The following is a 12,696-nucleotide window of genomic DNA, read 5'->3' on the forward strand; positions in this document are numbered from 1 at the left end:
AGGTTGCTCAAGCATATACAGCTGGCTAGCTACTTAAGTAATACCAGATGGTCCACTTCCATTGCTGATTCCGGCGGTCGGTTTCAAGTCTTCAACATCCATTGATTTTAGGGCCCTAAAAATTAACTGAAGATCTTTTGTTTGGGTCCATGCAATTACGATTCGCGGTTACTCGTCATCCAAATAGATACTTCAGTTATGGATACTGTCCTATTCAGAGTAATGCATGCAGAAGAATCACATGCCGGTACGATGCATGACATTTTCGCTCGTGACAAAACAGACATACAATGATGAACAAGCTTTAACTTGGCAGGTGGGTTAGAAAGTAACGGCAAGGTCGACCTCACTGACGAGCTACGTCGTATGGTGTCTCCAACCATGCACATGGAGAATCAATTAGACGCTACACAGAACGCTGGGATGTTGATTCGAAGCAGGTTTGCGAGGTACCGTTTTTCTGCGCCTTTTGCTTCGCTGGTGAAAACCCGGATCTGCGTATCTTTCTACTTTAAATCGCGATTGACCCAGAGGCGTTGGTATGAGCGCGACTCGACAACCACCGCTGTGGACCTAACCTACTGTAAAATGATAGTTTCACATAATGGTCGTCCTTGGGTGTCACGTGATTTCGCAAGCTGCACTGATTGGGTGGTCGTTTTACAAGGTGGGACCGCTACGGTCATATTACATTGCTATCCGGGGATATGGTCGTACTATAGAGGAAAGTGTTGGTAGCTCAGGTAGCTGATATTAACCCAATTACCACTGATAAATTCACGAGATTCTCCTTGCATAGCAACTGTCAACGCCCGTATTGTATGGCAAATTGGCAAACAGACAATGCTTACTTAGACTCTTTACTCTTAATGTTTACTTTGGCTGTGTATCTGAAGCACGCACAAAGATTTGCGTCTAGTCATACCACAAACAAAAAACAAAATACTCATCGAGCTGTAGTACCTTTCGGTGCGTAGCAGACATGCCACTAAAAGGAAGTACGGGGGTTGATATACTTCCAAGTTGCCCAAGCACAGACAAGAGCGGTCGAGATGCTGAGGTTTGTTTCTAACCGTTGGACCTTCCGGTCACCAAGTTTGGGCCTTGACCGTCGAGCCATCTCAAACCAAAAACGAAATTGGCTTATTCAAATATGACTTTTCGAGTATGGCCTGTGAGCGATGGGTCGTGAAACGTGTGGTACGGGAATTTCGCTCCACCACAGGGCCGAACATGCTTTGTTAGAATGTGCTTCAGAAAGCAGTTTGCCTTGAACTGTTCGGTTATGTATCTCCATCAGGTGTCATTTGGGATACAGACGAGTGACTGTTTGTAATGTCGGGTAATACTCTGATAGACTGCCATTCTTACACGACACTTTTCATTGAAACCTCTGGATTAATTCCCCAGATAAGGCATATATGCCTCTTTGGTTGATATGAAGGCCAAATTCAGTCATCCAGCCTTGTTAAGGCGCATTTGCGTGGGGGATTCGGCATCGGTTCTCATTGCACGGACCACGAAAACTGACCGTAAACTGTTTCTGGCCACCACGGATTAAAAAAACAACCGCTTGCACCGTGCACGTCACTCGTGTACCAAGTTGGATCATGTTAAAGTCAGTCACCAATATAATGCTATGATTTAAGATTTACTCTTCAGGGACAACTCGATTCTAGTTACGCTGCAGTGTGAGCACGTCTGACAAATGGCATTTCCCCAGGCCCCCGCAAGTGAGCTAGAAATATGTCAACCATTATCCTCTAGAAACTCTCATCCTCTGAGATGAATGACATACATACGTAGCATGACAAAGGTCGAACGAAGCTAAGTTTGCGGCATCCAGAACAGTTTGTAGGACTTTTACGGTACTACAAAACGACCGCTAAATTGCATGTTGCATACCGCTTCTCATCTTAGGTAGCACAGTAGGGTCACAATGCTGTGGTTGGTGTGATGGTGGTTTCCGATCAGTCAATACGCATGCACATTATCTGATCATCCTCATAGTCATTGTTCGTAAAATGAGACGCTGCAAAATCGTGATGGACTTCTATGATAGCATTGTTGTGTTTGATCAAGCTTTCAGTATATTTTAATTTTGGATAGCAAAACCATAGATTGGACTTAACTGTAGGTGGAATTGTTAACATATGGAGACGGAAGAAAAGCTTTGTATGAACAATTTTCTGATCTTCCCACAAACTTGGTCGCGATCGATGAGGCTGTTGTGCGCAGACAAGGATTTGTTGTTCGTTCCTGTTAAGAAACTCTATCTACCTTACACGTGGTGTGTGGATTCCCAAGTTCATTATTAGGCCATCTGAAAAACGAGGTTTGATTGCTACGTCTCTCTCTACCTATCTAAAAGGCCTAAGTAATGATACTTAAGGGTCCTTATAACGATTGTGATCCTGCATGTTCTTCATATCATTGCCAGTTTGTCCGCATAAATCTCACGGAGATCACGTTGAAAACTGTTTCTCTCGGGTTTTGGAGTACAGCCAGAGGGAAATGGACCATTCTAATTGGATTTTCTGTTCCATATAAGAGTACGTTTTAAGGAGATCACGAAACGCTTGGGTGCTGTGGATGGTCACACTATCTAACGGGTGTCATTTGTGATACCCTAGCATTAGCACATTTTCTCATCCCAACAAATCTGATGTCCATCTCTTACTTGATATGCCGTCATCTTAGTGTGCCCAGCGAGCAGCCCACCCGCGATATGTCGTCGGGTTTTTGTAAACTCCTCGAAATATGGGCATATATCGCTTCTATTAGACCCCATTAGCCGATGTGGAGAGGGCGGGAGGGCTCAGATGGCGAGATAGCTCAGTGGTAACAGCGCCAACCGGAAGGTCCGTGATTCGAAACCGACCTCTGCCTCTCGACTACTCCTGGCTAGGTTTGGACAACCTGGCAGGATCCCAGCCCTCGTCCTTCCTTCTGGTGGCATGACAGCTAGGCGCTGAAACTTCTACAGCTGAGCGATTTATTCTTTATTTATTATCCAATCATTGTGTTACACTGGGTGCGATTTTTTAATGAAGCGCTGAACTCTTCGACATGGTGGCTTCTTGTACGCTAAACATTGAGTGGTGGGCAACCCTGTTATGTGCTTTCTGAAGAGTCTGTCTGAGTAGGTATTACTCTATGACATTTTTACCAATATTTCGGCAGGATGGACGTGGATCGAGACTGTTCGTGTAACAGTCGGACTTTGATGAATAAGCTGGAATCAGGCGCTAGAAAATCAACCATTCCTGTTCCATTTTAGTGGTTTTTAGTGCCCGCCCGTCACCGTCGAGACATAATAATGAAGCTGCTAAACGTAGCTCACAAATCGTGTAGCCGATCGCGAGGAAACTTGGATCCCATATGTAAATTTACATTTTGCATAAATTTATGAAAGCAAGCACTCAGCTTCAGGAGATGAGAGTAGTAATGGAGTTTTAACTATGCCTCGGGTAACTGTCTGAATGCACTGTATATAACATAAGAAGGCACAAAAATGTCGATGCGGTGTCAAGTAAAACTTACTAGAAAAAACTACCAAATCAACGAATCTTGTACATCCCAGGATTGTATATGTCTAGCGTCTGATCGCTGAACATTCAAAAGAGATCGCGGTACCAGTTGTCCTTAAGCTTTGAATGTTTTTATTTAGTGACCGGGTGAAAATATATTTTTTGGCTTTTTGAGCAAGGATCTGAATTGAACTGGAGTAAGTCTGCTGCTGGATTGGGTTCTGAGTTTGAAATGCTCCGATCCATAGTTCTGCAATTTCCGATTTAGCCTGATCAATTCAGTTACTAGAAGTCCCAACACCGGGACCCGAATTTTTTTCAGAATATCTGCTCTTAACCTTCACCATACTAAACACGTATCTGCTTCGTCTGCTTCAAGACTTCGCATGCCGAGAGATTTCCCAAAAATACTACCAAAGTGGCAAAACTAAGCGAGATAAGTCATGAAATTGAGCTGCTTGACCTCGATCACACAGAGTGAGCAAAGAATTTATCCCCAGTTTCCTTTGCTAAATCGATGCTGCTCATACGGAATGATCTTAATCAAACCGGGTTGTAGCTAGTCTGTCTAAAATGACAACACGCGGCCTCCACTCATCATATCAATTCAGCTCAATCTGAAACGTGTGGATTGCGAGACTCAGAATACCCAGCCTGGAGATCGTCATAGACCCATGCGTTTTATGAGTTCAGTGAAAAAGTTGATGATAATAAGATTGTGAGTTTCAGCAGTTCCGTGCGTACAAATGATGAACCAAGCCATAGAACGCATCCAAACTATCTCCATCTGTGATCGAACGATGTTAATCCGCATCGGTGACGGGGCATTGAAACTTTCGGCCTTACTTATACTTAAGCCTTATATCTGATTCGTGCTGTGCTTCGTCTTTCGACCAACGTAACAGGGAACAGCTTAGTCGTAACAGTTTTTCAGCTCAATATTCGGATGCTTACGGGTGCCTTCAAACATCACACATGCAGTGGTCAGATATAGACGTGTTCCAGGTTGTCAAATTGTAACAAACAAGCACCGTTTACTAGACATTATATGAAACATAGCTAAATCTGCGGAGCTACCTCGAAGAGGTTAGTTTCTGCATTGTTTGCAGCATATTGCCCAACCAACTGCTTGAGATGCCGCATGTTGGACAAAAGTTCCTCTCAAAGCAGAAATGGAGTTTCAAGAGAATTATGACCAGTTTCAGAAAACTTCCTCCAGATAGCGCTTTCATTGGCTAGCAAAACTCATTTGGCCGTGGTGGGATCGTCCCTTTGGTTCATTGGAAATCAGTTGCACACGTCGGCGTCGATTTCACGAAAAAAATAAGAGTGGTCAACCTCACGGAAACATCATATTTTTTGGTTTAACTTGAGTGAAAAGAAATGCAGTCGAACCACATATCATATGGGCCCGGCCTGAGACAGCCTTCTGCATATTCGTCGGAAAATATTGTAATCAAGAGATTCAGTCAATGTCCGTCTCAGTATCTTGGCAACACCAATTAAATATGCAAGTTAGCTTTTAAATGGGAGTGCTATCACGTTTCAGTGAACCACTCGCTTGCACAGTAATCACTTTTCGTTCGAAAAGAACTTTGGTGGCTTTAACCATGTCTTGGTCAGTTTTTGTACACATGATTTAGAAGCACAGTCTTTTCCAATGTGCTATAGTCCTCCACAAAATTGCATTGCTTCCGCGGGACTCACCATCGTGATAGTTTTACGGCCACTGAGTCATTCGCGATATTTTCTTATCCAATTAGTTTCGTACATTTGTACAGCTAAGATCATCTGATTGGTACATCAAATTGTATATTTGACTCATTCATAATAAAATTCACAGTGGCGCCATCTTAATTGCAGCGTGTCGCTTGCAGGTAGTGGTCTGTATCAAGATGTTAAATCTCATATGAACGTAGCACGGTTGTGATATGCATCAGGTCGACTTCGTGGGCAGCGGTTCCAGTTCAATTAAAGTTATCATAACCTTGAGCTTTCCTAGACTTTTACCATGCAAGTGATACTATTACTAAATGTATCAGACAACTGTGGTCAAGAACTCGTGGGCCCAGGTTTTCTCGGATCTGGATGACAGACCACAGATCACATCGGCACAAAGGTATGGTCGACTGAGTGTTGAATGCGACAGTTTTCGTTCGTCTGTTTAGGAGGCAACCAAGAAGGAACTCGAGCAGTGCCGCTTACTGCTCAAACTATCAGCCATAGACTATCCGTGGAATTCTTTCGAAGCTTAAGCGACTTTTTGGCAATAACCTGATATCTGTTCGTATCCCTGGAGTAGTTCAGATTCGAGCACCAGCGTATGGTGGTTATGTTGAACCGTGCATTTTTCACTTGAAGGTTGAATACTTTTGAGGAAAAGTAATTTTGTCGGGTGTCAAATGCCTTGTTTCATGAGGGGGACCCTTGTAGTTTGGTACTTACAGGCCATGTGCACCAATGTACACTTCAAACGAAATTTCTCAGGAAATTAGCGTTTCGTCGATGAGTGCAGGTCGAGTGCAGGTGTAGCCACAGGTAAATATGCTCTGCGGTTCCTCATTCTAAGGGCTGACGATGTTTACCATCTACCATGGTGATGATGATGTTGTGCATACACCCAACACAGAATTAGTAACTCTTCGGTACGAAAACGGCACGACCAATAGATTAGCTATCGCCTTCGCGTCAAGACAATTACTGTTTCTGTACTGGGCCTTTCTTGGTTCGAAGCCTACTACTTTGTTGAATGATGACTGGTGGCACGGCATGATTGTGCAGGTTACTTTTAGTTCAGTTAGTTCTTGCGTGTCTTTCCGTCACACAAGTGAGATAACGGGCCTGGCTACAGTGGCAAACGGAGAATCCAGCTGTATGTTGTCAGTATTCTTTTCCACATCACTCCACATGGTGTGAAGACAATTTTTTCTTACGGTACAACCCGTTTTGGGGTAAGCAATGGTGTTTCATTCTAATGATCTTTACTCGTACATCGTGTTCGGTTCACTACTGATTCTAACGAGATTTGACTACATACGCATACTACGTATTTTAGCTCGTTTCTGCTTTTCAGATCGCTTGTATTTCGGAGTATTTACTGCTCATCCCAGACAAGCACCGTCGATACACTATTTTTCGATTGACGAGGAACTCACCTACGAAAGGTAGACTTCAGTTTGTACTCATTCAATTGCAGTTTCTACGCCGATTTCGGCCCACTTAACTTGGCCCAACTGTACAAATACTGTAACAAAGTTGAAAACAAATTAACAGTGAGCGACACAATCTGGCGTATGTTGAACGTTTCCCACCTTATAGTGCCGTCAGTTGAATAAGCGGAGAATCGTACATTACACATCCTATGATGCCCGAAAACTTACCAATGCGGCGTTTCTCATGGGATCATACCAAGTATGAAGCAGCTTTCAGTCTCACCAAATCGGTGTCAGGTTATTTGCCTCAACAGGACACCTGAAGAGTCCTATCGAAATCTGTGCACAAATGATTCAATTCCCTTCCTTCCATTTCGGTGAGCATAGTTTAGTTGTGTCATAAAATCACCTTTCTTGAATTAGCTTTACGATACTCTCATGTGAAGTTGGTTCAGTAAGAGATTTCTGTAATAAACGAATGAGAAATCTGACAGAAACCCTTTATCCTTATCCTTCGTTGGTTGTGATTAGTATGATGATCAGTTCAATGCTCGCCATTTTTGCAGAATACATGGCAAGATTGGTACTCCACCTATCATACTTGGCGTGGTTGGCTCAGATTTGTCCGAAGGTTTTAAGGAACATATTGGAGCATTAAAGCCTTATTCAAGGGTCATATTCTTCATCACTGAACACAAAATCTCATACATATCTTCCTGAAGGATTGTACTTGTTAGATGCCATCATTTTGAGGAAGACACACTTCAAAGCTGTTTGATGTAGGCGTCCCATACTGCCAGTTTCACTGAATGAATGACCAGTGTCGCCAATAGATGTACTGTTGGAAACACCCCAGAATGTACCCTTACACTTAGTGCTTCACTGGTATCAGTGATGTTACTTTCACTTACATCAAAGGTTTTCGACCTTTTCTGGGAAATTGAGCCCGTGGTTTTGAGCTGAGATAGTATATACGAAGAGGGCACTTCTCAGTCTCTGTGACCGAACACTTTCACTCTTCTTGAGAGCCCAACTTGAGGGACGGTGCGGTATTTTTCAATAGTTGGTTGATCCTAATAAGTTGGTTCTTGCTGTGCGAGTTACCCACCATCCGATCATCGTTTGCTCATCCGGTACGAACTGCATTTGTGCTGGTCTTTTGTGAGTTGAAGAATTTTTCTCGCCTTCGAGGAAGACGTTATCTGTGGAGTATCCTTAGAGTCAGTCATAGGGACACTTTTGTGTTTGAATTATACTCAAGTATACACTGTATATAGTTCCAATGCCCTATTTTTTGCACCATCTAAAAGCCGTGCGCATGTTTATAAACGCAACCGCCTGATCACAAATCTTTCCACTGGCTCTTATCATAGTGGAGTTGACAGGAATGTGGTTCCATTCTTTGCATATACTTGAAGCATTGGGAAGCAGGCCAACAGTATCCTATGTTGCTGCGAATGTTTACGCTTTCAGGCAACCATGCCACTGATCACCTTTGGCCAAGCAGACTAAGGACGAAATCGTCTCATAAAACTGCAAAACAACTGGATGGTATTTCCTTTCTAGAACGAATTGTCAATCATAGAGAAAAGTGAACCACCCTATCATCACAGTGAGATTAAGTACCGTCACCCGTGTCGGGGGAAAACTGCCCAAGCCATAAACAATGGGTCGTCCCTGAAATCACAGAGAACGGTGCAAAGGCATTCAGGGTATTATGTATCACCAATTTGGTTACTTGTATACTTCTGTATGTTCTATACTAGTGGTTATTCATATTCCTACGATTTCGTCTTAAACCTCAAAATCAACAGTTGATCTCATTCTTCTGTCATTACGTTTAGACTTCTAATCATGGGCTCCCTAGCTATCAACCAACAACACTGTGCGACACGTGCTTTTCTCAATGATGATGGTGATAATGATACTTTGGAGACATTGATGAGCGTTTGACAGGTGACAGCGTTTGCTGTTTGGTAGGGATTTTGTCGGTAAACGTTAGAGACGCATGCAGGTGAATCTAGGCAGCCTAAGTTAGCACACGGTTGAAAACTGGTGCAAATTACGTGAGATCATTTCATCTCGAAGGCCGCTGCAAGTGTACGTGTTCAAAGTGCCTGTGTATTCCACTGCATGCTTGAATCCATTCTTGTTGAGAGGTGATGCCGGTCTGTGTGCTGCGTTGAGCATTAGTGAATCGCGAGGTAAAGAATAGGGAGAAATGCGTACGCAAAGGAATTTACCAGAGAATACGCACCGCACTGGGGTGTCTTGTGTAGTATAGTTATATCACCTGATCTTTGTAAGTTCAGCTTTTCTTGGTCAGGTAGACATGCTTAAAACGTGACCAAGTAAATCAGCACTGAAGGTAGCCCATCAAAATCTGCCTATGGCATCTCTATCAACCTGATAGTGTTTGCTAATGAAAACTGTTGAGCTAATGAGAAAGGTAAGACCGTACCACTGACGATGAAGCAGGCTTTCGGGAATTTTTCGCGCAATCATAATTGAGCATGGAAAGCATGTTGAAAGAGCCGGACACATAGCGACAGGGATCTGACTTAAAATTGGCTTTCACAGAACTGGAGTGGTTGTGTACATTTACCGTTCTCAGAAGGCAACCTTTTAACGTCCAATACGTTTCCAAAAGAAGTGATCCTCGGGCACTCAAAGTCGTCTATTGTAAAGTAACCTCCAACAAACAGAAACCTCGAACGATTCAAATATGGTGGTCACCTGAATGGTTGGTGTGAGTGTAGTACTGTTCTTTTGTCTAAAGAGGTGGAGATTGGTTCCATAGCTTAGTTCCTTTGACGAACATCCTTTGGAGAGGGATGCTTATCAGTGAGGATGCCACTTGCCCTGATGCATGAGCTTAGTGTGACCTGGTGCTGCTTCAGGTGTCTGAAACTATATTTCCTGCTGGATGCATTCGCTTGGTGGTCTCGTTTGTAGGAGTAGGCATAGCTACATGAACGCCGAAAATTTTACTGACAACAGATATATGAGCGAAGTTTGGCAGATATGGATAGATTTCGTGGTAAGGGGATGACAAGGAGACGAGCTGACGAATACACGGAGCGCCAGAGGGTGGGTGGGCGAGATGGATCAAGTTGTTAGAGCGCGGATTTACTGACCGGATGGTCGGTCCGTCGAAACCGACCTCTGTCTCTCGGCTTCCCCTGTCTAGGCTTGGGCAACCTGGCACTATCCTAGCCCTCGTGCTCCCTTTGGGTGGCATGGCAGCTAGGCACCGAAAGGATGTTACAGCTGAATGTTTGTCTTATTATTATCTTCTATCTATCTGATGGGTCCTGAGAAGGGAGAGACCAGTCGTGAACAGTTTTCGCCAGCCTTATGGGTACATCTAAATACCCTAAACCTTCACCCTCTGTCTGTGTATTTGAAGCATTTTGATAATAACCCGCCCGGTGGCAAGACTATTTTTTCTTGCTAGGAGACCACTGTGTCTATAGTTAGAAATTGGGATTACTCCGTTCCTTCCTCCTGTGTATTTTGCATTGTAAGATTATGTCTGTGCGTGTAGTGAGTTCAGGTTTGATTGTGAGGTTATTGCTGTAGTGCTGGTATGTGAGCGCATCCTACGAATCCTTCCTGAGAAACAGTTTATAGTGCACGACGCCTTGTAGTGGTACAAGACAGTTGGGCGTATGCTGGCTGTTCACAGGTTGGTCTGCCGTTATCCATTCATGATTTATGCAGCCTTAGCTGGAAAAGGGTAAATGGGCAGCACCAGGTGATGCCGAGCATATGAGTATTCTTTGAAGTCAGCTGTTTAGAAAATAGGCGCCACTTTGGGCTCGATCTTATCTTCTGTTTTCAAATTGACTTCCAACTTCCAACTCGTGAGCCGCATATCTCAAATGATTCCCAGTAGACGTGAGATCGTTATACAGTGGTGGCTTTTCTAGCACTCCATTGTGAGATCTGTGAAAAAATCTCACAAAAGGCCTGATCACTTGCATGGTTTTGGAGTAGCTAGACCCCTACGCCACAGGTGTTTACTGAGCCTTTCCAACGTTTAACTGGGTAAACTGCGCTCAGAGCCCGACGACCGTCGGCCCGAATCTTTATTTCTCTGGTTATTTTCATTCTACCATAACCTGCAATTCGTTTGCCTCTCTTGAAATTGTGCGGTAATTGACTGAGGTGCAAACTGTCAGTGTTGCTATTTTCAATCTGTCAAATTCGATGTGTGTGGCTTTGAAACGTCTTTATGCACTCCTATCACGAGGCTGGTCAGTCCGTTAGGAAACTATGGCTTGAGAGCTTGTATGTGCTTCGACAGATGTCTTTCTACCTCTTACAGTAGCCATCAGGTCATTCTGTTTTGTGTTCCAGTTTATGGTTTGAGTCCAGGAATGGGGCTGATTACGACTAATGACATATGGCAACATGCTGTCTCCAAGCTTTCGTCACGGGGGAGAGAAGTGACAAGAAAGAGAACAATAGGCTCGGTCCCGAACAAGTTTATGTGCTAAAAGTTAATCGTTTCCCAGGATAGATGTTCCAAGGAGAGGCTTAGTGGCTCTGGTTGAAAAGTGCATCTTGTACTTTGGCAGCTCTAGTGAGATGACAATAACGGCTATACAGTCGAAAACCGTTGATTTGGCCATTAATGCAAAGGCGCACTTTTAGGACGGGGCTTCCAAATTGTATCCATTAGCGATCGGAGTCATCCAGTTGACGAACGAACAACATGGTAAACCTATTGTGCACAAAAATGTAGAAGAGTATAATGAAGGTTATTTATATCATGGGGCACCATAATTATCATGCACATTTTATGGTAGAAAGCTTGAAGTAAACCGTATCAGACAAACTTTTCGGTTCGATGGCCTTGGTATCTTTAACAGCAGGTGCCTTTGGAAAATGCATCTTTCAAGCTTATGTTGCGTAGTAAGTAGCGCCTTATCGAAACAGGATGTCGATGAAAGGCTATATGCGTTGAGTATGAACCTTGAGTTAGGTAGGTCCCCTTGTGCTTAGGTGAAACCTCCGCCGAGTGTATTTTTCCAACTGTGGGAAAGTAGCGTAGGAATCAAAGAGGAACTGGATCACTTTGCAGGAATTTTAATCGAAGGTCGGCTTTAGTGAACTCAGCCACCCGAGCGAATTCATGCGCTGGAAGTTTTTCAATTTATCATTTGGGGCGAGTTAGCCCAAGTGGTTATAGCGCGAATTTACTGACCGGAAGGTCCGTGGTTCGAACCCAACCTCTGGCTCTCGGCATCCCCTGCCTAGGCTCGAGCACTATCCCAGCCCTCGTGTCTCCCTCGTGTGGTATGGCAGCTAGACACCGAAAAATGCTACATCTGAACGATTTTTTCTATTTCCTGACTGTTTTGCGCAATTTGGCAAGAGTCACTCGCAGTTTAAAACTGATTGGGCAGAACAATTAACGACACAAACATCAAGCCTTTTCTTTATTCCTTGTTCTCCACTACAACAGTACTCAGTTTCATATCAAGTAACTTTTGTAAAACTACGTGTTGGTGCATTTTGCTTCCTTTTACTTACCGTTGAACGCAGCTTTTCGGAAGTTTCACATTAGGTCCGGGATAAAGAGTATGCTCTTAAAGAAGGGGTGCTTCTAAGAGAACCTCATTTCTGGTCTATTTCTAAGGTGCAAGCTATCCGGCACCTTGTTGTATCACATGTCGGCATATTCCAACAATGCGAAGAACTGGTTCTATTGCAGAATCGTGGATGTTCACGGGCATTACGCCTGCATCTTGCATGTGCAAAACTTACCGGTTTCCGTAGTCACACGACCGAGGTTTGGAAACTCGTACAATTTACCCTTGTTCATGAATATCAACCAATCAATTCAATTTATCAGCTATAAACCGTTTACCGTAGGAACATTGGTTCCGGCTGCTACAAATTCGATCACCGCAAAGTGACTAACTCTTACACTTTCATGAATACAACCAGTCAATTCAATTTATCAGCTATAAACCGTTTACCGTAGACACATTGGCTGCAAGTCT

At 43.6% G+C, this 12,696-nt stretch overlaps 2 protein-coding genes across 2 annotated transcripts in view; one reads left to right on the forward strand and one right to left on the reverse strand.

The window, feature by feature from the left end:
* Positions 1 to 2,818: 2,818 nt before the first annotated feature.
* On the reverse strand, positions 2,819 to 9,923 carry T265_07266 (hypothetical protein; the record flags this gene model as incomplete). The annotated part of the gene is made up of 2 exons (XM_009172744.1): positions 2,819 to 2,971; positions 9,678 to 9,923. 2 exons carry the CDS (start codon positions 9,921 to 9,923, stop codon positions 2,819 to 2,821), a joined length of 399 nt encoding a protein of 132 aa, XP_009171008.1.
* T265_07269 (hypothetical protein) overlaps positions 6,852 to 12,696 on the forward strand; it is a gene marked incomplete at both ends in the record, with an annotated part of 64,515 nt that continues 58,670 nt past the window's right edge. Inside the window, one exon of the mRNA XM_009172747.1 lies at positions 6,852 to 7,059. Coding sequence (XP_009171011.1) covers positions 6,944 to 7,059 — 116 coding nt within the window. The remainder of the gene's footprint in view (positions 7,060 to 12,696) is intronic.

This window comes from Opisthorchis viverrini (assembly GCF_000715545.1).
Source record: "Opisthorchis viverrini unplaced genomic scaffold opera_v5_163, whole genome shotgun sequence".
Classification (NCBI taxonomy): domain Eukaryota; kingdom Metazoa; phylum Platyhelminthes; class Trematoda; order Opisthorchiida; family Opisthorchiidae; genus Opisthorchis; species Opisthorchis viverrini.